The sequence below is a fragment of the Geotrypetes seraphini genome, chromosome 1 (assembly GCF_902459505.1).
Source record: "Geotrypetes seraphini chromosome 1, aGeoSer1.1, whole genome shotgun sequence".
Lineage (NCBI taxonomy): Eukaryota > Metazoa > Chordata > Amphibia > Gymnophiona > Dermophiidae > Geotrypetes > Geotrypetes seraphini.
Genome location: NC_047084.1, coordinates 352,505,454 through 352,530,744, shown reverse-complemented (window position 1 = coordinate 352,530,744; position 25,291 = coordinate 352,505,454). Strand labels below are relative to the sequence as shown.

General features: G+C 42.1%; 1 protein-coding gene across 23 annotated transcripts in view; it reads right to left on the bottom strand.

Moving 5' to 3' along the window:
* Positions 1–25,291, bottom strand: part of CCDC158 (coiled-coil domain containing 158) — a 1,147,529-nt gene that overhangs the window by 814,788 nt on the left and 307,450 nt on the right. For all 23 annotated transcript variants that reach the window (XR_004536446.1, XR_004536447.1, XM_033914104.1 and 20 more), the window contains 2 exons: positions 23,223–23,333; positions 15,124–15,238 (listed from right to left, as the gene is read on the bottom strand). Coding sequence is in view for 21 of the 23 variants with exons in the window: in XM_033914104.1 (XP_033769995.1) it covers positions 15,124–15,238; positions 23,223–23,333 (226 nt within the window). In the remaining 2 variants the exon portion in view is untranslated. The remainder of the gene's footprint in view (positions 1–15,123; positions 15,239–23,222; positions 23,334–25,291) is intronic.

The window sequence follows — 25,291 nt, the reverse complement described above, 5'->3', positions numbered from 1 at the left end:
TTCCAAACTGAATTTCCATGATCACATTAGTAATACCGTCAAAACTACTTTCTACAGATTACGTAGGATTAGGTCAATTTCAAAATTTTTATGCCCAAAATCATTAAATATTCTCATTCGTTCCTTAGTAATATCCAAATTAGATTACTGTAATGCTCTTTTTAAAGGTATATCATTAACTGAACTCAAACGTTTACAAATAATCCAAAATGTTTCCATAAAACTCATTACCAAATCCAGAAAATTCGACCATGTTACGCCTCTCTTAAAAAACGCACATTGGCTTCCTGTTATCCATAGGATAACATACAAACTTTGTTTGCTTACTTTCAAGTCTCTACTGTATAAGACTCCTGCATTCATATATAAATTACTAATACCATATCACCCAACGAGAACATTAAGATCTACTGATCAGAATTTACTGACTGTTCCATCACTGAAAATTATAAACACCAGACGGCAGTTTATATTTTCAGTAACAGCACCACAGACCTGGAATGCTCTTCCAATTTTTTTACGAAATGAGCAAGACTTGGTAAAATTTAAAAGTAATTTAAAAACATTTCTTTTTAATGATGCTTTTAATACTTAATTTAATTATTTCTTAAAATTAGTAATTTTAATAGTTTACACCTTACTACTTAAATGTTTTCCCTATTGTGTTTTTCCTTTGTGTTGCTTTTCTGTATTTCAATACCCTTCTTACCTTATGTAATGCAAATATGTATTTCCCAACGTAATTATTTATAGTTCGTATTGTTTGTTTTTTTATTGACTATCGTTTTAATATGTACATCACTTTGAATTTGATTAAGCGATTAATTAAGAAAAATAATAAACTTGAAACTTGACTGCAGGTGGGAAGGAACATCTTAAGGTGGTGACCTTGTCGTTAAAGAATTTTGCTAGAACGTCGGCAGAAGGAGAGGAGGGGAGCAAGGTGGAGTCGTTTTTGGAAGTTAAGGAGCGCCAGATGTTGAACAATGTACTACTCTGGTTGTTGGATCTGGAGATTTTATCGCCGTAGAAGTTCTTCCTTGCTTTTTTTAGTACTGTACTGTAAAACTTAATATTGACCCTCCAGGACTGTCTATCAGTAGGAGATTTAGATTTTTTCCATTTGCGCTCCAGAGCTTGACATATCTGCTTCAATTCTCTGTGATATGGGAGGTACCAAGGGGCCTTAAGGGAGTAGGAGACGGTTTTAGTGGATAGAGGGGCGAGGGAGTGGTAGGTGGACTCGGAGAAGGCGACCCAGTTATGCCAATTGATTTCTGAATCAATTGCACTACCAAACTCATTTTACAATACAACTGAGTTGGAGCCACCGGCAAAGACCCCAATACTCATGAGACATCCAAGACCAATTGGGAGACCATGCCCTCTATAGGCTGATGTATAATCCTACGCATAAACCCCACAATATGATTCCAAAATTGTCGAATACAAGGGCACAGCCAAAAGGCATGTTCCAAGGTATAATGATCCCTCCCACACTTCACAAATATATCAGTTGCTTTTCCCCCACTGTAATACAATTGACTTTGGGTATAATAACCCCATAGTAACACTCGATAATAACATTTGCGCAACCAAGCACAATGTGTCAAGCCAGGTATACCCCTAATGGTGGCATGAATATCCCACTGCGACAGATCAAGGTCTAAATTATCCCCCCAATGTTGGTGATAGCCACTAAGATCTTTACAGGGCAACAGCCCATCTAATATTTTATAAAGGCCAGATACTGAAAGAACACCCTCCCCCTCCTAGACAAATAGCTGACATAGGGCATCTCCATTATAGGTACCCAAAAATGATTTTTCGGAAGATGCCCAATAGTGCCATAATTGGCAATAGGCAAATCTATTGCCCCACCTACATCTCACTCACTCTTGAAGGATCTAAAAAGGCAAAAGCTCCCCATCCTCCTGTAAGATATGTTCCAACTGTTCTATCCCCTGCAATGCCCAGTCCCCAAATACTTTATTCTCCATATCCGGCCAGAAGGAGATATTTCAAAACAATGGCAGCAAATCAGTTTGCTTTGGGTCTCCTCCCAGCAACCAAACCAACCAAATCCAGGTTTCCTGCAATAGTCGCAAAAGGACACTATCTTGCAAGCACCAGGGCGTGTTTTTATGAGCCTGATGTAACAAAGAATAGAAGTGATAAAGAGCATAGCATGCCCTCTCGAACGACACAGGCGTATACTGTGACGAGGACAGAATCCAATCCCCAATGTGGCGAAGGAGACAGGCCTAATTATACAATTGGATATTGAGTAATCCCAAGCCCCCCCCGATTTCCACCCCCCCTTTTAATGTATGCAGTTTAACTTTGGGTTTCTTGCCAGCCCAGCAAAGCCCCATAAAGCTTTGTTCTAAGACCCGAATATCTCGAACCATTAATTTTAGGGGGATGGTCTGTAACACATACAACCATTTGGGCAGCACCATCATGTGGATCAAACTAATGTACCCCATCAAGGAAATTGGCAACATTCGCCACTCCTCCAACACATTCTTGGTCCACTGGTGCAAAAGAGGTATATTAAGCTCATACAGCCTCTTTATATCCATCATTAGCTGAATACCCAGATACCAAAAGGCTCCATCTGCACATTAAAGAGGAAACCCCAGTCCCCAGAGCTGCCAGACCTAAGCACCTCTGACTTATCTAAGTTAAGCTGGAATCCTGCATAAGTTCCATATTCTGAAAACATCTCTAAAAGATCAGTAAGGGAAGTCCTAGGTTCCACTAAGTGAACTAGCAAATCGTTAACAAATGCAGTCAAAAATTCCTTGGTGCCCACTGTGACCCCCTTAATGGTTTGCGCTGTGTGAATGTCCCGAATCAAGGGATCCAGCATCAGCATGAAAAGCAAAGGGGACAATGGGCACCCCTGTCTGGTCCTTCTATAAATTGGAAAGAAGTCCGATACGCCATTGTTCACAAAATTCTGTGCCATAGGGGATGCATAAAGTGCTCTGATCAGCAACACGAAAAAGCCTCCATACCCTTATGCTCTCAAGGTGGCAAACAAAAAGTCCCAGCGCACCATGTCAAAAGCTTTGTTGGCATCAAAGGTGAAGTTAGCATTTAAATAGAGAATATATTTTGTAGAACTGCTTGGCTGAATCGACTATCCCATCTGGAATGATTCTTCAAACAGTAGTGGGATGTAAACGGTAGTGGGATGTAAACAGTGGTGTAGTAAGGGGGGGCGACCGCCCTGGGTGCCGTCTTCACGGGGAGGGGGGGTTCCAGCGCAGCACAGCGCCTCACTTCTTTTCCACCCCCACTTACCTCTTTAAAATGTTCACCGATCTCTGATGATACACCAAGCATCCATGGAGAGGCTATGTTTTTCCTCGTTGGACTCTGCCCTGGGCCGGTCATTTTGTCTTTGTTGGACACCGTTTTGGGACACTTTAACACCTAGAGCTCGTAGTCACTTGTTGAATGTATGAGACTTCATGTTGGGACTGCACTGGAATGGATTTTGTTTTTAGTTCTTGTTTTGGCTGTGGGATTGGGAGTGGGAGGGGGGGTGGGGCTCAGGTATACAGTGAAATTGAGATGTGTTTTGGTATCCAATTATTCTGTTGTACACCATGTATATTTGAGTGTTTTGAATATTTTTGAAAATGCAATAAAATATATTCTTCAAAAAAAAAAAAAAATGTTCACCGATTTGAGCAGCATCTGCCACCCGCTGTTCGCGTCGGCATCAGCAACCTTCTGACATCATGTCCTGGTCACAAGACCAGGATGTGATGTCATTAGAGAGACATCAGTGCGAGCAGCAGATGGAAGATGCTTCTCGCACCAGTGAACATTTCAAAAGGTACATGGGGCAGAGGGGTACCCAAGTGGCGATGCAAGGTGCCACCGCCCTGGGTGCCAACTTGCCTCGCTACATCACTGGATGTGAAGGTATGAATTGAGGACCAGGTGGCTGCTTTACAGATTTCATCAATTGGAGTGAAATGTAGATGGGCTACTGAAGTCGCCATTGCTCATACTTTATGTGCAGTAATATGCTCTTCCAGCATCTGCCCAGCCCAAGCATAAGCAAAGGAGCCCACATAAAATAGTTACGGAAGTCACAGCTGAAAATTGGCCAAGGCTTTCATAAATTTTTTATTGTTTTTATTTCCCCTCTGAGCCCCCTCCTGGGCCCCCTAAACCAGCTCCCCTACTTCTATATTTTATCTTCACCCTAAGCTGGAAACAGTACAATTCCTCCTTCTCCAAATCTAGATAAAGACCTCGAGCCTTTCTCTTATCCATGGTGGTCCAGTAGGTGTGATAGGGGAAGAGCCTCATGGAACTACACAAGTACAATCAGCTGCTATGAGAGGTCTTGGCAACCATTTTCCTATGGCAGTCACAAGGGGCAAGAGCGAGGGCCTATCTAGTCCAGTGGGGGTGGGGGAGGCCAATATGTAGGAAAGAGTTTATACTGTTGCTGGTTTAGAAGAAAGAGGGGAAATACAAAGAACAATAAATTATGCAAGTCCTAGCAGATATTCAGAACCGGGACCCACTTAGCTAGTTGGGACAAGTTGGACAGTTTTTGAGCTGCCCAGCTTAACTGGGTTTGCTGGCACCTGCATAACTGCCAATGCTACCCCGTACCTGCCCACTTTCAACATCAACGGTCAGAGTGCAGAGTGATATTCAGTGGCACCCAACTTACTGGGCAGCTGAAAACAATTTAAGCGGGCCTGAGCCTCTCATGCCCACTTAAATTGCTCTAAATATCTGCCAGATTATGTGTAAAGTAGAAAAAAATTACAAAAAAATATGTGTGTCACAATCTAAGAAAGGTACCAAGTCTTAGTGCAACAAATATCAGTTGGATTCTATTTATTTTTTTAAGTTCAAAAAATTTTTATTGAATATTTCACAAGAAGAAACAATAACAAACAAAAGTAAAGAAACAGCATAGGAAAAAGATCAATCAACATACTAAAGTCAAGTAAAGTTGGAAATGAATATCAGTTGTGCAGCCATCAGTAATAAAATAAATCAGGATAAGTAAGAATGTGTGCAGAGGAATACTTGTGGTAATAGATATATCATATAATAGTGAACACACATGCAGTATCATAAGAACAGCCCAGCAAATAAACCAGGAACATGTCAAAGAAAGGTAACAAGGGTACATAGAGACATTAAAGACGATATTACAAGAAAATCAGTGGAGTGAGGAACAAAAAGCAAGTAGGCGGTCCCACATCTTATAGAAGTTATTTAAATGACCAGACTTTTCAGCATAAAGACGTTCATATTTCACTGTAATGGTGACATATGCCCACCAGCTAGAATAGGTGGCAGCAGACAAATTTTTCCAATTAGATAGTATCACTTTCAGCGCCATAGTCAAAAGTCCATTCAATAATAGCGATGCAGGTTCAGAAATGGGACGAGGAATCACCACTGACCCCAAAATGACCATGGCATAGGATATGGACTGATCAATAGATAGTACTTCAGCAATCGTCAACCATACTTGTTTCCAGTATGTCTCTAACAAGGGGCAGTCGAATAGCAAATGACGAAGAGAGCCAGAAGCACTATTACAGGACCAGCATGTACCAAGATGAGGGGGGCCCAGTTTAGCAAGTCGCAGGGGAGTCCAATATGCTCTATGCAACATAAAGAAGGCTGTTTGCAGCAGTGAAGAAGAGTGTAGCGCTTTCCTAGTAATAGACCAAATAGTAGTCCAGCAATCGGCATCCAAACTCAAGTTCGCTTCTGAGTTCCACGTAGCTTGCAGACGGTCATCTAATTTAAATTTGTGATGTTGAAGTAATTGATACCATCGAGAGGCTTCATGTCGCTGCATAGAAAATTTGTCACAAAGCGACAGATAGGTTGGGTATCTAGTACATGGAGTCAAGGGAAAAAGATCCTTCTTGATGGTGTGCGTGAGTTGGAGCCATCGAAAGAATTGCGAGGGAGGTAAGTCAAATTCTCTACATATGTCAGCAAAGGGTAACCAGTGATTGTTAGTATATAATTGCCCGACATTCCATATACCATGTTTCTGCCATAACTTCCAGGAAACCAGATTGTTTTGAATTTTAATTCTAGAATTATTCCATAATGGAACCATAGCAGACGACCCCCATGGAATCTCAGAAAAAACATCAACTTCATGGATTGCTGTTATAGTTGCTAGCAGAATGGGGTTGGAATATGGCGGCACACTGTTACTCATAGAATGAACATATTTCATCTGCAGAGAGCTGGAAGCAGTTTCAAAAATCAGCCAGGGCGGAGAATGGGATAGATCCAAATCGTAATTCCATTTGGAGCCTTGCCGCAGCAAGAACGCAATATGATAGTCAAAAATACTTGGAAAGGAGACACCACCCTCAAGTTTCGGGCATTTGAGTTTCTGCAAACTAATACGTGGCATTTTATGGTTCCAGAGGTAATCGGAAAGAAGGGATTCCAATCTCTTGTAGAAGGCCTTATGAAAGAAGCACGGAACATTCCAAGGATATAAGTAATAATTGGCAGTACCATCATCTTTATTGAGTCAAGACGGCCCTACCATGACAACTTAAGCAGAGACCAACGTGCCAGTGAAGATTTGACTTTATGGAAAATATAGTCAGCGTTGAGTTCCAAGGTGTCATCAACAGAGGTGCCGAAATAGACCCCAAGATATTTGATCTTCTCCTGATTCCAGAGGAATCCCAAGGACCGAAAATCTGAGTAAGCCTCTGGACAGTTTAAGGGCATAATCTCCGATTTAGACAGATTGAGTTTATAACCAGAGATGTCGGAGTATCTGCGAATCACCTCTAAGATATGCGGGAGGGAAGGAGGAGTCACATAGATCAAAACATCATCCGCGTAGGCAGAAATTTTAAACTCATGGGTGCCTAATTTATATCCAGAGATGTTGCTGTTGAGTCGAAGGGCAGTCAGGAGGGGTTCAAGAGCAATATTGAAAAGCAATGGGGACAAAGGGCACCCCTGTCGAGTACCTCTAAATGGTCGAATAGACATCGTTGATATATATGTTGGTAGATGGACTGGAGTAGAGAACACGTATTAACGAGAGGAAGTAAGGTGGAAAGCCATGCCAAGCTAACACTTGAAATACATAAGACTATTCTATACGGTCAAAAGTCTTTTCGGCATCTAGACTAATCGCTAGCAAAGATTGGCGAGATGATTGAGAGCCATGTATAATATTAGTGAATAGTCTAGTATTGTCTGAGGAAAGTCGACCCAGCATGAACCCGGTTTGATCAGGGGAAATAAGTGCATCCAGTACAGGTTGTAGTCTGTAAGCAACAAGCTTCGCAAATATTTTGGCATCCGTGTTGATCAAGGAGAGGGGTCTGTAGTTCTTGATATCTGTTGGGTCCTTCCCTTCCTTGGGAAGGACGATTGTCGCTTCAGTGAAAGTGCCAGTGCCACAACCATCAGAGATCAGCGAATCAAAAAAGGCATGAAGATGAGGTAATAGTCGAGGCAGAAACATCTGATAAAACTCCGACATGATGCCATCTGGACCGGGAGCCTTCTTCTTTGCAAGGGAATTAATGGCAGCAGAAATCTCAGACTGTTGAATGGGTTGTTGTAATGGTGCCAGATGCGAGTCCGGAATCAGCCTCTTAGGGAGATCATGGAGAAAGGCTGGGATTTCAGTCAAAACCGGAACCTCAGTAGAATAGAGCGATTGGTAGAATCAGTGAAAAATCGCGACAATTTCCCGAGAGTTGGTGACATTAAGTCCACAATCATCAGTTACTGCAGCTACATAGTTTTTGTTAGGTTTACTTTTTAAATATTGTGCTAAAGTGTGGCCACACTTGTTGTTTTCCATGTAGTATGTAGCATTCTTGAGAAGTAAGTGATTGTTGGCAAGCTGGCTGGTGAGTAAGTTGTATTGTAATCTGAGAGAACGGAGTCTAGTTAGAATAGAGAAATCACTCTTAGATTGGATGTGTTGCTGCTCAGTGCATTTAAGGTCCAATTCCAGCTGTTTCAATTCAGCATGTCTCAATTTTTTAAGATAGGCAGCAAAGGAAATAATCTTCCCTCTAATAAATGCTTTAAAAGAGTCCCAGATAATCACCCATCTAGAATCTGCAGGAATGTTATTCGAAAAAAAATTCATCGATAGCGAGGTTGATATGATCAACAAAATCAGATTCATTAAGTAATGAGTTGTTAAATCTCCATTTGCGTTGAGAAGGAGAATTATGGAGATCATTCAATTGAAGTGTTACAGCACTGTAGTCAGAAATAACAATACCTTTTAGTGTAGAAGTATTGAGGTAGGTAGACAGGGATGAACTAAGGAGGAAGAAGTCAATACGAGAGTAGGTGGCTTGGGGAGCAGAAAAAAACGAAAACTCTGTGGCATGAGGGTGTTGTACACGCCATGGGTCAATAAGTTGGAACTGCTGGATCAGATCTTGAAGCTTGTGCCATGATCTAGACTTTTTATAAGGTGCATGAGATTTTCTGTCCATGAGGGGGTCAATGACCATGTTAAAGTCACCACCTAAAGTAATATGATTGCTTGGATTGGACACAAGTTGTTCTTAAAGGTCATCAAAAAAAGTTGGATCATCTAAATTTGGTCCATAAACATTAATACAAGAAACCTGTTTGTCCTGAAGTCGAACAGTAGCATGTATCCAGCGACCATGCAGATCATTGCAGTGATGAAGTAGGGAAATATGTAGACTATTCCTAATGAAGGTAAGGACTCCATTGTGTTTATCAACAGCCGGTGAAAACAAAACTGGAAGGGCCCATGGAAACGAGAGTTTCATAGAGTCCACAGCAGATAAATGGGACTCTTGTAAAAACAAAATATCTGGCTGCAGTCTGGATATATAGTCCCATATCTTTTGCTTTTTCAGGGGGTTATTAAGACCTTTGACATTGAGAGAACAATGTCATGAAGGTACAGATGGAAGAGATTACTGAGACCAGAAAAAGAAGCCTAGGATGCCCATTGAAAGAAAAAGGAAAGTAGGCAGACATAGGTACTGTAAAACAGAGAGTTGGGATAGCAAGACCGCAAGGGCTGCAAAAGAGAGAAACCATTGAAAGAAAAGTCTGAAAAGGAAACAGCAACTGTAATCAAAAGAGAAGACAATAGTCAGAGATTATACTAGTTCATGGGAACAAAGCCATAAGAGGTACCATAGTGAAATATCAAAAAAGTAAGGACTATCATATAATATTCCAAAAATACAAATGCAAAATACATAATAACAAGCAGAACAGAATGAAAACAACTGAGCACTCTGAGTTAAGACAACCAAATATCAACACTTGCAACAGGCAAAAGTTGTGTGCAGTCAGTACTCAGTTCAAAGAAACGAGGCAGGCATCAAAGGAATGCAGCAGGGAACTCAAAATCAACCAGCACCACTGGAGAAAATAAAACTCAGGTCTTATCAATAGCGCTTGGTGCTGAGCGCTCGATGAAATCAGCAAGGGCCAGCGGGTTAGTAAAGTTCTTAGTAACGTTGTTAAAGGTGATCCGCATCGTGGCAGGGTAGAAAAGCCCAAACTTCGCGCCAATGGCTTTGAGACGGGGTCTGTATTTGAGGAGAGATTTCCGTTTCTTGGTGGTTTGCTTGGCCAAATCAGGCACGAGAAGTAGGGAAGATCCCTCGAATTTCAGAGGGTGTTTAATTTTAGCCTGTTGCATAACTTCCATAACTTGACCGTAGCGATAATTACAATATCAGCATCTGTCCTCTGCAGAAACAGATTTTCAGTGTGCAGGCTATGGATGATAAAGCAGTTATGGGGGACAGATTTGGAGGTGGGCATTGTTGTTACAAGGGATTGTTTTGGGGGATGAGGAAATTTGTTGGGTGATAGTGCTGTTGTGGGGAATAGTTTGGGGGGTAGGCTTTAAGAGTGAAGCAGTTTGCGGGTTGTTTTTGATGATGGAGCAATTTGTTGAGGTACATTTGTATGGGTATTTTTTTTAGGTGGACAATTTGTGGAGGTAAGTTTTTTTAGGGTTACCATATATCCGGGAAAACCCAGACATACCCTCTTTATAGAGGATTGTCCGAGTATCCAATGGTTTTTCTTAACAGGGCAGTCTGTCCAGATTTAGCAGGCCCACAATCTCACCCAGTTTAGCAGGGCCTGCTTACACCCCTGGACTCCGATATGGCTCACTGCTCTCCTGACTCCCCTACCTACCTGCTTCCTAGCCACTGCAATTTTGAATGTTCAGGCAGCCAGCAGCAGCAACGAGGTAAGCCTGCTGCCATCGGCCTGACCCAGAAGCCTTCATTCTGCAACATCCTGCCTACACAAGAACAGAAAGTCGCTACAGAATGAAGGCTTCTGGGGCAGGCTGACAGCAGCAGGCTTATCTCGTTGCTGCTTCCGGCTGCCCAAAGATTCAAAATTGCAGCAGCTGGGGAGGAGGTAGATGGAGGAGTCAGGAGAGCCCTCACCAAGTTGTTGTCTTTTTCAGTATCTGTCTCTCCAGGCTTTCTCCTGTCCTATTGTTTTTATTCCCATGGTGGCCCTCCCCTATCTCTTTCCCTCTCTCCGCCCTATCTGTAATGGTGTGGTTGCAATCAGCCTATGACTAGCTGCACATTAGATTCTATTTCTACTGTTGGACCGGACCAGATGCACTAATGGTAGGACTGGGACTAATAGGAGGCAGGGGCAGAGCATGGGTGGGGGCTGGGGTAGGATTACCAAATTTTCCAAATGGAAAATCCAGACCCTTAGCCCCACCCCCAGACCTGCCCCATTCTGGCCAGCCACACCCCATTCCAACCCCTTGCCCGCCCCACCCCTGTCGACCTGCACAAGCGCATGTACTGATGTGATGTGATGATGTCACTCTCATGCACGTGACATCACTGCGTTGCATGCACGAATATCGTCCCGATGTCGCTCGTTGCCAAAAGTTTTTCAAAACCCAGTCAAAGTGCCGGGTTTTGTAAAGCTGTCTGGATCCCCAGACATGTCCTCAAATGGAGGTCATGTCCGGGGAAATCCGGACGTCTGGTAACCCTAGGCTGGGGCAGGGTGTGAGTGGGGCCGGGGTTAGATAATGTATCCTCTTTTTTGTCTTAACAAATAAGGTAACCCTATGTTTTAGGTCAATTGATCACAATCCTTTCCTGGGATTCTGCTTCCTGAAGGGATTATAGCAAATTTTCTGTAGAAATTCAAATTTGGTCAGAATCAAAGCATCATTTTTTTTTTTTTTTTTTTTTTTCAGTTTAAATTTCTTTATTCATTTTTTCATATTACAACAAGTGTATCAGAAAAATACATATAATCTTATAAACACACACTTGATTTTCTTTCATGAATACTTTAAGTACAATATATCATATTTACATTCATATTTTATAATGTTTTAGAATCAAAGCATCATTGTAAGAACAATACTAGATTCAAGTGGGGGTAACCTAATGCTTACAGCAATGGACTATGATCCTGGGTAACTGAGTTCAATTCCCACCGCAGCTCCTTGTGACCCTGGGCAAGCCACCTAACCCTCCATTGCCTCAGATAAAGAAACTTTAACTGTGAGCTCACTAGGGACAGAGAAAGTACCTGCATATGTGTACAGTGCTGCATATATCTAGCAGCATTATAGAAAATGATTAGTAGTAGTACAGCAGTTTGCAGAATGACGGGGCAGCTGCAGGGAGTAATCTTTGTGGGTAGTGGAGGTTGTGGGTTAGTGGGAAAGTTATAGGGAAAAGTTTTGGGTGATGGGACATTTTGTGATGTATTTTTGGGGAGAGGGACCATTTGTAAGGTAGTAGAACAGTTGCACAGAGTTGTTTTAGGGGATGGGGCAATTTGCAGTGGAATTTCTGGGGGTTATTTTTGGGGTGGGGATAGTTTGTAGGATGATGAGGCAGACATGGAAGTAATATTTGTGAGGAGTGGCAGTTTAGGGGGACAGGGCTGTTGAGATTTTGGGGGGGAACAGAGGCAGTTTGCAGGGTAGTGAGGCAGCAGCAAGGGATAGTGTTTTTAGGGTGGGACAGTTTGTGTGAGGGGGAATAGATTTACTGGGATGGGGCAATTTGGGAGGTTTAGGAGAACAGAGAACAGGAGAGGAAGTTTGAAAGCAACAATACCTTAACTGCTATGTTTCACAGAATGTAAGTCTCAAAGTGTCTAATCTTACAAAAGCCGCAATCCTTTCTCCCATAGAAATACACTGGCCCATTTTTTGGGTGGAGGAGGAGGCAAAGGTCTCTGGTATCCCAATCTATTTTCAAATTCAATATCTGGGGTTTTTTCCACCACATGCCAATTTTCATTCTATGCCTCCAATTAGACAGACTTTCTCAACCTCTGTTGTATAATTCTTTCCAACCTTTTGTTGGGTTGGAAGAAGAAAAATGTAAACATTTTATAGAAACAGAGAAAAATTAAAGCAGATAAAGACTATATGGCTTATTTAGTCTGCCTAACCATGCCATCTTCTATCTCTTTTCTCTCCCTCAGAGATCCAACATACTTATACCAAGCTTCATTGAATTCAGCTACACTTTTTGTTTCCACCACCTCAACGGGAGGCCATTCCAAGCATTTACCATCCTTTCACCACCCTTTCCTTGAAAAAGTATTTTCTGAGGTTACTTGTGAAATCTATCCCCTTTCACCTTCATCCTATGACCCCTCATTGCAGAGTTTCCTTTCAATTAAAAGAAATTAACTTCATGCATATCTCTATCATATCTCCCCTCTTCTGCCTTTCTTCCAAAGTATACATATTGAGATCTTTAACTCTGTCCCCGTCTGCTTTATGATGAAAACCACTGACCATTTTAGAAGCCTTCCTCAGGAATGACTCCATCCTGTTTATATCTTTTTTTGAAGGTGCAGTCTCCAGAATTGTACACAATATTCTAAATAAGGTCTCACCAGAGTCTTATACACAGGCATCATTACGTTCTTTTGTTCTACTGGTCATTCCTCTCCCTATGAACCCAAGCATCTTTCTAGTTTTTGCCATCACCTTCTCAACCTGTTTGGCCAACTTAAGATCATCACATACTATTACATTCAAATCTCACTCCTCCTTTGTGCACAAAAATTCTTCACTCCCTAAATTGTACCATTCCCTTGGGTTTTTGGAGCCCAAAGGCATGTTCTTGCATGTCTTAGCATTTAATCTTAGCTGCCAAATTTTGGACCATTCCTCATGCTTTGCTAGGTCTTTCCTCAAGTTTTCCACACCATCAGGGGTATCTACTCTATTGTAGATTTTGGTAACATCCTCAAAGAGGCAAATCTTACCAGACAATCCTTCAGCAAAATCATTTATAAAAATAACAGGTCCAAGAGCCAAACCTTGAGGGACACCACTGGTAACATTTCTTTCCTCAGAGCGATCTCCATTGACCACTACCCTCAGTCACTCTCCATTCAACTAGTTCCTGGCTCAGACTGTCACTTTAGGGCCTATACTGAGGGCACTCAGTTTATTTATTAGACACCTGTCTGGAACAATGTCAAAGGCTTTGCTAAAATATAAATACACCATATCTAGCTCTCTCCCTCTATCCAATTCTCTGGTTACCCAGTCAAAGAAATTGATCAGATGTGTCTTATAAAACCCACTTCTAGTGATCCATATTGCCTCAGGTACTGTAATCCACTGGATTCCAGAAATGTCACTATTCTCTGTTTTAAAAGCATTTCCATTAATTTACTTCCCGGCGTTCCCTACATCTTCCTTATTTCCACTCTTGTGGAGAAAGACCACATCTGCCCTTCTCAAGTCTTCTGGTACCATTCCTGACTCTAGAGAATCATTGAAAATGTCAGCCAGAGAAGCCGCCAGAACTATCCTAAGTTCCTTCAGTACCCTCGGATGTACATCATCCGGCCCCATTGCTTTTTCTATCTTTAGTTTAGCTGCTGCTCACAAACACAATCCTCTGAAAATCGTTCAGGGTCTACCACACCTTCATTCCTGTTTGCATTCATCTTCTGAGGTCCTGCTCCTGGCACTTCAGCTGTGAACACAGAACAGAAATATTTGTTAAACAATTCAGCCATATCTTTTATCAGCTTCTATATACTCCTCCCCATCGAGTCTCATAATGCCACTTTTGCACTTCTTCCTATCCGTAACATATTTAAAAAATGTCTTGTCCCCGTGTTTTACCAAGTCGGCTATTTTTTCTTCCATTCACATCTTTGCTTTCCTAACTACTTGACCAGCTTCTCTTGTCTTTGCCAGATATTTTTGCCCATCTTCCTCTTTCTGCGATCTTTTGTAGTTTATGTAGTTTTATAGTTTTCCTTACCTTCTCAGCTACTATTATTGAGAACTCAAGCAACATACTTTTCCTCTTACTTTTACTTACTTTCCTTATGAAATGGTTTGTTCCCTTATATTAACTCCTTTCAGTTTAACCCAATTCTTTCCTACTTTTTCCAGATGTTCCCATCCAGACAACAGCTCTTTGATGTAATCCCCCATGTCAATAAACTTAATTTGTTTAAAGTCTAGAACCTTCACTTTTGAAAGAGCCCTCTCTACTCCTCTCTTAATAGCTATACAGCCAGTTTCTTTATCATGAACTAGGGATGGATAGTCAGGAAAAATTAGTTTTACTTATGCGACGTCTTCTTTTGTTCAGATTTTTATGGCCATTTTGTTAATTTGTGGTAATAGTGAGCATTCTTTGGAATTAGTGAAGAAGGAGGGTGCACTATTTCAGAAAGAAAACACACTCTTCCCAATACAATGTGGATGTATGCACCAGTTTGCTCATGCACAATTTCCAAATAATGCATTATCTGAGAATGACAAAACATGAAATGACAAATGATAAATAATATGTTTCCTATGTTTTTGCAAATGACAGCCCATCCCTATCATGAATTTACCCTGGCTACTTAAACATGTCAATTAAACCAATGATTGTTAAAGTCAATTTGTTTTACAGAATTTTTAAGTCAGCTTTCTCTGATTTCAAACAAGCATATATGGGGCAGTCAATCCCATGATTTTAGAGGGGAGAGGTTGTAGTACTTTGAGGTATATAAAAAAGACAAGTGTTGTATTTAATTTGATTATAGCTTCAACCAGCTCCTACCAACCTTTTCTGTGCGCATCTTTTTGGCTTCACGTAACTCAGAATGCAATTGAGTAACAGTTGTTTCCAGTTCTGTGAGCTGACGTAAATATAGTGAATTCTGGATACTTGCTCGCTCTCTAACAGGAATTAACAAAGTGACAAATGAAACTGCTGAATATAGAAAATCTATTTCCAACTAATAACATGATAAATTGTGACTTTTCCTCTAGTTTTAATACCCATAGTTTTGGGCATTCAACATCTGCATATAGAATGAGGTCAACTCTTTTTTCTATTATGTAGAAACACATTATATTTCAAAACAACATTTGATCCACCCTGCCTATAAAAATTCAAGCTATCAATAGGCCTATAATTTTAATAAAGCAAATTTTCTAAATTTAAAAGGACCAAAGGCTCCTTTTACTAAGCTGTGGTAGAGGTTTCTACCGCAGCCCGGAGCACTAAATGCTCCTACACTGCTGCAACACCAATAGGAATTCTATGAGCATTGGAGCAGCGTCAGAACATTTAGCATAAGTTAGGTACTCAAATTTGGTCCCTATTTTCAGCCAAACCTAGCAGCCTTTTCTAACATTTATTTATTTTTTAAATTTATAAACTGCTTAAATCTAAGTGGTGTAAATATTAAACATACATAATTGTAAAAACAAACAACAAACAACATAATAAAGCACAGTTACTTACCGTAACAGTTGTTATCTAGGGAAAGCAGGCAGCTATTTTCACAAATGGGTGACGTCATCCATGGAGCCCGGATGCGGACAGCCTCACAAGCATACTTACTTGTAGAAAACTTCAGAAGTTTTGAGTCAGCCGCACCGCGCATACGCGAGTGCCTTCCCGCCCAGCACAGGGCAATTCTCAGTTCAGAAAGCTAGCAGAGAAGCCAATCAGGGGAGGTGGGTGGGTTGTGAGAATAGCTGCCTGCTCTCCCTGGATAACAACTGTTACGGTAAGTAACTGTGCTTTATCCCAAGACAAGCAGGCAGCCTGTTCTCACATATGGGTGACCTCCAAGCTAACCAGAATGGGATGGTGGGAGCGTTGGCAACTTAGGAGAATAAATTTTGTAATACTCTCTGGTTAAATTGGCCATCCCGTCTGGAGAAAACATCCATACAATAATAGAGGTGAAACGAGGACCAGGTGGCAGCTTTGCAAATTTCCTCAATAGGAGTGGATCTGAAGAAAGCTACTGAAGCCACCATGGCTCTGACTTTGTGGGCTGTGACTCGACTCTGTAGATGCAGACCAGCCTGGGTATAGCAGAAAGAGATACAAGCTGCAATCCAGTTGGAGATGTTACGCTTAGAAATTGGATGTCCCAACTTGTTTGGATCGAAGGAGACAAAGAATTGAGGAGCAGATCTGTGTGGTTTGGTGCGTTCCAAGTAGAAGGCCGAAGCACGTTTACAGTCCAGAGTATGAAGAGCTGATTCTCCAGGATGAGAATGAGGCTTTGGAAAAAACACTGGAAGTATAATGGATTGATTGAGATGGAACTCTGAAACCAATTTAGGTAAGAATTTAGGATGAGTACGGAGGACCACCTTGTTATGATGGAAAACAGTGAAAGGTGGATCAGCAACTAAAGCTTGCAACTCACTGACTCTTCGAGCACATGTGAGAGCAATGAGGAACACTACTTTCCAAGTGAGATATTTCAGATGAGCCATAGACATTGGTTCAAATGGAGGCTTCATTAACTGAGCAAGAACAACATTGAGATCCCAAACCACTGGAGGCGGTTTGAGAGGAGGTTTGACATTGAAAAGTCCTTTCATAAACTTGGAAACCACCGGATGAGCAGAGAGGGGTTTCCCTTCAATAAGCTGATGGAAAGCAGCAATTGCACTGAGATGTACTTGAGGCCAGAGGTGGATAAGTGCAAAAGATAATCCAGAACAGAAGATAAGGATGAAACTTGAGGCTCCTTATCATGAGAGATACACCATGTAGAAAATCTAGTCCATTTTAGGTGGTAGCACTGTCTGGTGGTAGGCTTTCTGGAAGCCTCTAAAATGTCTCGTACAGGTTGAGAAAACTGAAGAGAAGTTATGTTGAGAGGTACGAAGCGGTCAGGTGCAGAGACTGCAGGTTGTGATGAAGTAGAGACCCTTGACTCTGTGTAAGCAGAAACGGAAAAACTGGTAGAAGGTATGGCTCCCTGCTGCTGCGTTTAAGTAGAAAGGAGTACCAAGGTTGTCTGGGCCACTGAGGAGCTATCAGAATCATGGTGGCATGATCGTTCTTCAACTTCACTAGAGTCTTGAGAATGAGAGGGAATGAAGGGAATGCATACAGGAAGAAATTCGTCCATTCCAGTAGAAAAGCATCTGCCTCGAGGCGATGATGAGAATATATCCTGGAGCAGAACTGAGGCAGTTTGTGGTTATGGGGAGATGGAAAGAGATCTATTTGAGGAGTTCCCCACTGCAAAAAAATGTGATGAAGAGGCGAGGAACTGAGTGTCCATTCGTGAGGTTGCAGAAGATGATTCAATTTGTCCGCCAAAGAGTTTTTCGGCCCTTGGATGTAAACAACTTTTAGGAAGGTGTTGTGGAGGATTGCCCAGTCCCAAACCTTCAGAACTTCTTGACAAAGGGAGTGAAATCCCGTTCATCCCTGTTTGTTGACATAGTACACGGTGACTTGGTTGTCCGTCCGAATGAGAACTACCTTGTCATGAAGATGTTGAAAAGCTTTGAGAGCATTGAAGATTGCTCTGAGATCCGTGCTGGTCCAGTGTGCTGTGTGTCTAGGTAATAGTAAACAAAGAACAATAACCGGAATGTAACTTACGTATTGGAGCTCCCTGTTAGTCGGCCCAGCTTCCTGGCTCCTTCTGCAGGCTCCTTTGCAAAGGCGCTCTTGCTAAGGCGAGCGCCTTTACCGTATTGAAAGCAGTGCATGCACATAGATCTCATGCATATTCATTTGGGAAATCTTGAAAACCCGACTGTATTGCGGCCCTCAAGGAGGGACTTTGAGACCCCTGGTCTATGTTGATCCAGGTTTTTCAGAAAACCTGGAAGAATATCAATGAGGAACTTGAGATAAGTAGTGAAGACAAAATTGTAGTTGAGGACTCTGGAGGACATCATAGAATTCTGATAAAGACGACGTCTAAATTGTCCATAGTCTTACCCTCTCTTCCAGGAGGAACTGTGGCATAGACCCTGGAAAGATGGGTTCTTTTCAAAGAGGACTCCATAAGGAGAGATTGGTGAGATAACTGTGAATTCTCAAACCTTTTGCAATGTAGAGTTCTATACCTCGAGTCCAACTTGCCTGGAACAGCAGGTTTAGCATAAGGAGTCTGCAGATTTTGTTTGAAAGTTTGAGACAAAAGCCAGTTAAGAGGGAGCTTAAGTGATTCTGCAGGAGGTTGAGGCAGATGCATTTCTTTTAGATACTCCTTAGTATTTGAAACCAGCGTCTAATTTAATGTCCAGGTCATCAGCCATCTGACAAAGGAAGAGAAAGACAGCTGAACCGCCAGGGTTCTGCCTTGAGAAAGGCTTGATGACCTCGAGGCGCCTCAAGTGGAGAAAGAAGGTGAAGCCTCTTTGGAGTACTGGCAATCCAAAGAATATGGAGACTTAGAGGAGGCATTGGAAGCAGTTGATTCCTTGGGGTCTGGAAGCGGTGACCTTGATTGAGGAGTTGGAGGCCTCAAAGAACTGGAAGATCTAGAATGAAGCCTGGATGAGGAAGGCTGCTCTTTGGAAGAAGACCTGTGCCTCAATGGATGCCTTGATGAGGGCCTTGATCGACAAGAGTGGTGTCTGAAAGCAGGTCTCGAGTAGGATCGAGGAGACTTCACCCTATGTATGGAAACGGGCAATGCTGCTGGTGAATGAATAAGGATAGAATCTGTAGATCGAAACTCAGTGGTTTGGATCGAGGAATCTCGAAGCACTCCCAAAGACTCAGCTCCTAGTATGGAGTGTGAGGATTCCTGTTGAGACACTCGCAAAGAATCGACTCCTTGCCTAGAGTGTGAAGATTCCAATCGAGACACTCGCAAAGACTCTGCTCCTTGCATAGAGTATGTAACTTCAGCTCGAGGCACAATTAGGGACCTCACAGGAGACTGCTGATTGCCCAGGCTGGATAACAGGAGGCAGAGTCGAGGCAGAACCATATTTGCTCAGTAACTGAACAAATTGTTGCTCCAACATGGTCTGGAGAGAAGCCTGCAATTGTGAATCCGAGTCTGAAACTGGACCACTTGCTGAGGCTAAAGGCTCCAAGGTGGCAGTGGAGAAGTGCTTTGACTTGGAGGTCTTAGAGAGCTTGAGGACCACCGCCGGTACCTTCTGCTTAGGTAACTGACCCGAGGGAAGCTCAGGGGAAGATAAAGAAGGTGTACTCGAGGCCAAAGACGATCCAAACAAGAAAGGTCTAATGAGACTCGAGGTCGGAGTCGTGGAAGCAGGAGGACCCTCTGTGGAAGGTGGGACCAAGGCAGCAATCGAGGTCGAGGGTGTCACTGAAGAGTCCATCCTGAAGAGTTTTTCCACTAAAACCCGACGATGTTTAAGGGCTCGAGGTCGAAGCGCTTGCACGACTTAGGACAATGGTCAGGCCTGAGGCACTTAAGGCACCAGCAGTGTGGGTGCGTGAGTGAAATCGCACACTGGCACTGGCTACACTTCTTGAAGCTCGTTAATAGCCAGGACATAGGAGGAAAAATAGCCGCTGCGAAGTCGAAGCCTGCAGCCGAGTGGCCTGCCCCACCAGTCAGTCGATGAAGAAAAATAAAATAAAGTCTTCTTTTTTTTTTTTTTTTAAATAGAAAATAAAGAAAGTAACACAGCAATTCGTGACTAAAAAGAACACAAACCGCGGTGAGAGAAGGCACAAAACGAATGAAGTTCAGCACAAAGCGTCAAAGACAGATTTCTCGGCTCCTTGGTAAACTGAGAACTTAGGAGACTCGCCCTGTAGTGGGCGGGAAGGCACTCACGCATGCAATGTGCAACTGACTCGAAACTTCTGACGTTTTCTACAAATATGCTTGCGAGGCTGTCCACATCCGGGCTCCTTGGATGATGTCACCCATATGTGAGAATAGGCTGCCTGCTTGTCCTGGGATAAACTGAGAACTGAGGAGACTCGCCCTGTGGTGAGCGGGAAGGCACTCGCGCATGCGCGGTGCGGCTGACTCAAAACTTCTGAAGTTTTCTATAAGCAAGTATGCTTGCGAGGCTGTCTGCATCCGGGCTCCGTGGATGATGTCACCCATATGTGAGAATAGGTGCCTGCTTGTCCTGGGATAACACATAATTACCAAAATACAAAAGTATTTAATATAATGGCCTTTAATTTTTCATCTGAAAATTCATTTAAATGTAGGATCCTAAAATTTATGCTCTTAAATGTAGGTCTGCTATTCATTTGCCTAGATTTATGACCCTAATTTAGGTGCCTAGTATTTAAAATGAGTACTGAGGTCCTAACTTTTCTGCCTGCCCTAAATTGATCTGTTGCCATACACTTTTTAGAACCATAAATTTAGGTGTCTAGAGAAACCAGGAGCTTAAATGTAGACACTCAGCCCTTGTAAGTTTTCAGAGTTCATTTTAGAAACCTAACTCTTTTAATATTGGCCATTACCAAGGTCTTATTTACAGATATTGAGTAATAGCATTGCCCCAAGATGTCCAATGGTCAATTTGTACTCCTGATAATAGAATAGAACTTTCATTTACATTTTAGTATAAGTGGGAATCACTTGGTTGATACAATTTGTACATCATCCAGCCCACTGGTTTGAGTAATAAGCTAAGAACCAGGTAAGCCAAATACAAATGACACTGAACTTCCTATGATCTTAGGCAAGTCACTTAACCTTCCATTGTCTTATGTACAAAAACTATCTAAGCCCTCTGGGGACAGGAAAATACCTACTGTACTTGAATGTCATCTTACCTCATTGAACTCTGTTATATATTTTCTGTGATTGGAAGGGTAGAATATAAGCACTGAAATTAAAGACTTATGAATATATACAGTATTTGTCATGCTTCTTCATAATCTCATCAATTTACAACATTGGACAAATTTAGAAAATACAGATGTAACACAGACTTTAGTAATATGATACACGAGGAACATTCTAGAGACCATGCTAGGTAAAACCCCATTTTATCATGATGCAATGGGGGAAGGCCTAGGGAAGTAAAAGAAGAAGGGAGCAGGGAATCTTTCTTCTCTCAACATGGAGGATAGGGAGGCCAATGCAGCCCAGGAGTTGATGCTCAGTGTATTGGGGGGGTTGTTGTCTAAATTTAATATCTAAGTAGCAATTTTGCAAAAGGCAGGTATGCCAAGCCAGTAAGGAAGAAGGGCGGCACAGAAAGAGGATCTATGTAGAAGAGAAGAAAGTAAGAACCTGTTGGGGAAGAGAAAAATAAATACAAGAGGTACTTCCTTCCTAGGTGCCTCAGTTTTGAACCCTTGAAAGGACTCTATGTAGAAGGGATCTTCAAACGACTGTATGTGCATCCCTTTCTTAATAATGGAAGAGCATAGTTTTGATATATTTTGACTGATTTTCTATTTTGCTACTATTGCATAATGGTCAGTTACATTATCTGTTATCAGGTGAGGAAAGCAGACAGAATAACTAACCATTTATCTCCAACTTGGAAATATACCCCTCAACATTAAGGAAGAGCTAAGAGGGATTGGTCTAGGGAGTTTTGCCTCTTAACTAAGAGGGCTGAAGTAAAGGAGTATGGATGGGATTGCCAACTAAGGAGAAAGAGAAGCGAAATGCCATGAAGACTTCAAGAATTGTGAACTGTTGTGCTAGGTTTACCCTGTTTCCTAATTTTGCCTTTATGTTTTTTTAGTTCTGAGAAGCTCTAAATACCAGGGTTTTGGGATAACTATATCAAAGGTGTTTTATATAGACTATCTTTGTCACTTCGTTTTAATTTTATTTTTTAGCTTTACTCCCCCTAGTGGGTGGAAATAAGGGTGCGTCTTATGGAGCGAATACCACACATACACACCCTACACCTGTTTTTAATCCCAGCAGGCCTGTTCCTGAACCTAGGAGGCGGCTTTCAGCTTTGGCATTGTGTAACAGCTTGCTTCCACAGGTCGTAGACCCATGTCTTATGGTGCATTTGGGTTTGGGTGCCAATCAGCATGGGAGCGGCTGCCAGAAGTGTGGCTCCATCATGCCTCCGTAGGTAACTGCGGTCAAGTCTGTCTTCAGTAGTGTATCGGACAGGCGTTGCATGCTGCATGCAGACTAGATTCTGCTGCCAGTGTGTTGGGCGGGGCCATGGCTGCCTGGCCTGCGTTAGCAGCTGGCAGGGAACGTAACAGTGTGGATTGGCAGCCCGGTAAGCGAAGGCACTTGGATCAGCGTTCAGAGCTGCGCGTCAAGCAACAACGGTGAGCTGGAGTTCGAGGGGGGAGTCCTTGGAGTCGGGTGGAGTGTTGGACACAGTCTGACTCATGAGATATGGTTTCTTGGCCACCGGTGCTGTAGAGGTGCGGCACGTGGCTTTTGTGGGATCTTATTGTGGGTATCCTCACACCTGAAGTCGAAGTTGGCGCCTCCTTCAGGGGGCTTAGTTTAATTAGAGGCAAGGTGGAAGTTCAGTAATGGGCTGGGCAGGCAGGTGACCCATTGTGGTGGGAATGCTGTGTGGGCTGCTGCTTCTCTTCTTTTCTGGGATTAAAAACAGGTATGGGAGAGGCTGCCTGCCTGCCTTGTCCTACCACTAGACCACCAGTGGGGGGGACAGGATACAGAGCCTGGCAGGGAGGGGGGTCAGGGTGCAGAGCTTGGCAAGTAGAGTGGGGTTGGGTGCAAAGCCTGGCAGGGAGAATTAGGTTCAGAATGTTTTTTTCTTGTTTTCCTCCTCTAAATCTAGGGTGCGTCTTATGGTCAGGTGAGTCTTATAGAGCGAAAAATACAGTATGTGTTTTAAGTCTCCACAACACTGCAAGGCAAGGCAGGAACTCTCACCCCAAAGTAGAAGCAAGATCTATATTTTTTAAAAGTTCATTATTCCACAGTTTTCTACAATGCACTTTTTATTTTGCATTAGATTTTGTTGAGAAACTTACTGTATGGATTCCATCTCAATCTGGATACTCATTGCATAGTCGTGTGCTCTATTTCTTTTATCAGTCAGCATCCCCACCTCCTGTTCATATTTATTGAATAGTTCATCATATCTGATTTTAAAAAGTATAAAACAATGGCAAAATGTAATAAAAGCAGTTTCAGTAAATCTTAGTAATTTCTTATTATAATACTGGAAAAATAATGTGGGGCTCTTTATACAAAGCTGCAGTAGTGATGCTGTGGTGGTAAATGCACTGAACCCTTAGGAATTTAATAAGTTTCGGTGCATTTACTGTGGCACCATAACTACCACAGCTTTTTAAAAGATCCCCTTAGACAGTTCTTTAAAAAGATGCACTTGTATTTGTACAATTTAAGACCTCCTTATGAAAAGGGGACTTACATGGATAATGTCAACAATTATCCGGATAAGCGACCTAGGTAGGCCTATCTATGAATTTCACTATGGCATAGATATCCAGCTGAGAGAAGTGAGCAGTTTTTTGGCCAGCGGCCACATTACTCCCAGATATTTAATGCTGTGCCATGTCTAGGCACCAGCACTGAATATCTGGGTTTATGCAGATAGCTCTTTCTAATGCAGTTAAGTGTAATATCTAGCATTTATCCAAACACAAACTTGAGGAAGAGAAGCCACCAACCAGGAATATGTCATCAAATGGAGTCTTATTGGATCTGGATTCAATACAGCCAGTGTTTCAGCATCTAAGTGCTTTTTCAAGAGTCAGCCACTTGTCTTTAGCATACTCGATGGTTTTGTAAAGTATAATATGCAATTTTTTTGTAAGATATTGCGCAGTGCAATTGAGTGAACAGTTAGCCGAGAAGAACACCAAAACGACAGAGCAAGACATAGTGATTGGAGTCTTGCTCTTCCTGGTTGGTGGCTTCTCTTCCTCATTACTTTTGTGTTTGGATTTTCGTTTTTGTCATGGAGGTATTTGTCTGGTCCTATTTTGGTGATAACTAGCATTTAACCAATTAAGCAACTTAAGCACTTAAGTAAGATAGGACTGACTTTTCTGCAGTCTGATATGGTTGCTTCACTTAGGTGGTTAAGTGTTGAATATCGGCATTTGCGACCAGATTGAACAGGAATTCCAGGAAAATGCTGGACACAGATTCAGAGCACACTTTACCAATAACCAAAGAAATTTATTTGCACTGTGAACTAGTCCTGTTACTTTCATAGGGTTAAGGAATAGTTAAACTTTTCAAGCAACAAGAATTCAAAATTCTGAACAGAAATACCAGTTGCCCAACCTTGTTGTACATCCAACTACATTGGTTAACATAGGGGTCCTTTTATTGAGGTACGCTAAGCGATTTAACACACTCTAAAGATTAGTGTGCGCTAAATGCTAAGATGCCTACAGGAATATAATGGATGTCTTTCAGTTTCAATCTTTAGTGTGAGCTAAATCAGTTAGCGCACCTTAATAAAGGATCCCATATAGTATGATGATGGCATATAAAGATCCAAATAGTCCATCCAGTCAGCCCAACCTTACCCTCTCTTTAAAATACTGATTTAATTTAAATTTTCCTTCTTAGCTATTTCTGGGCCAGAACCCAAAGCTCTGCCCGGTACTGTGCTTAGGTTCCATCTACTGAATCCTCCATCAAAGCTCATTCCAGTCCATCTAAACCATCCCAGCTGTTGAAGCCCTCCTTAGCCCATCCTCAATTAAATAGCCATATACGGACCCAGACCATGCAATTCTGCCCAGTACTGGCCTTAGTTCTTCAATATATACCATTATTTTCTGATTCGAGATCCTTTGTGTTCATCCCATGCTTTTTTGAACTCTGTCACCATTTTCCTTTCCACCACCTCCCTTAGGAGCGCATTCCAGGCATCAATCACCCTCTCCATAAAGAAGAATTTCCTTACTCTTGAGTCTACCACCCCTTCAAACTCAAATCATGTCCTCTGGTTTTATCATTTTCCTTTCTCTGGAAAAGATTTTGTTCTAAGTTAATACCTTTCAAGTATTTGAATGTCTGAATCAGATCGCTCCTGTCCCTCCTTTCCTCTAGGGTATAC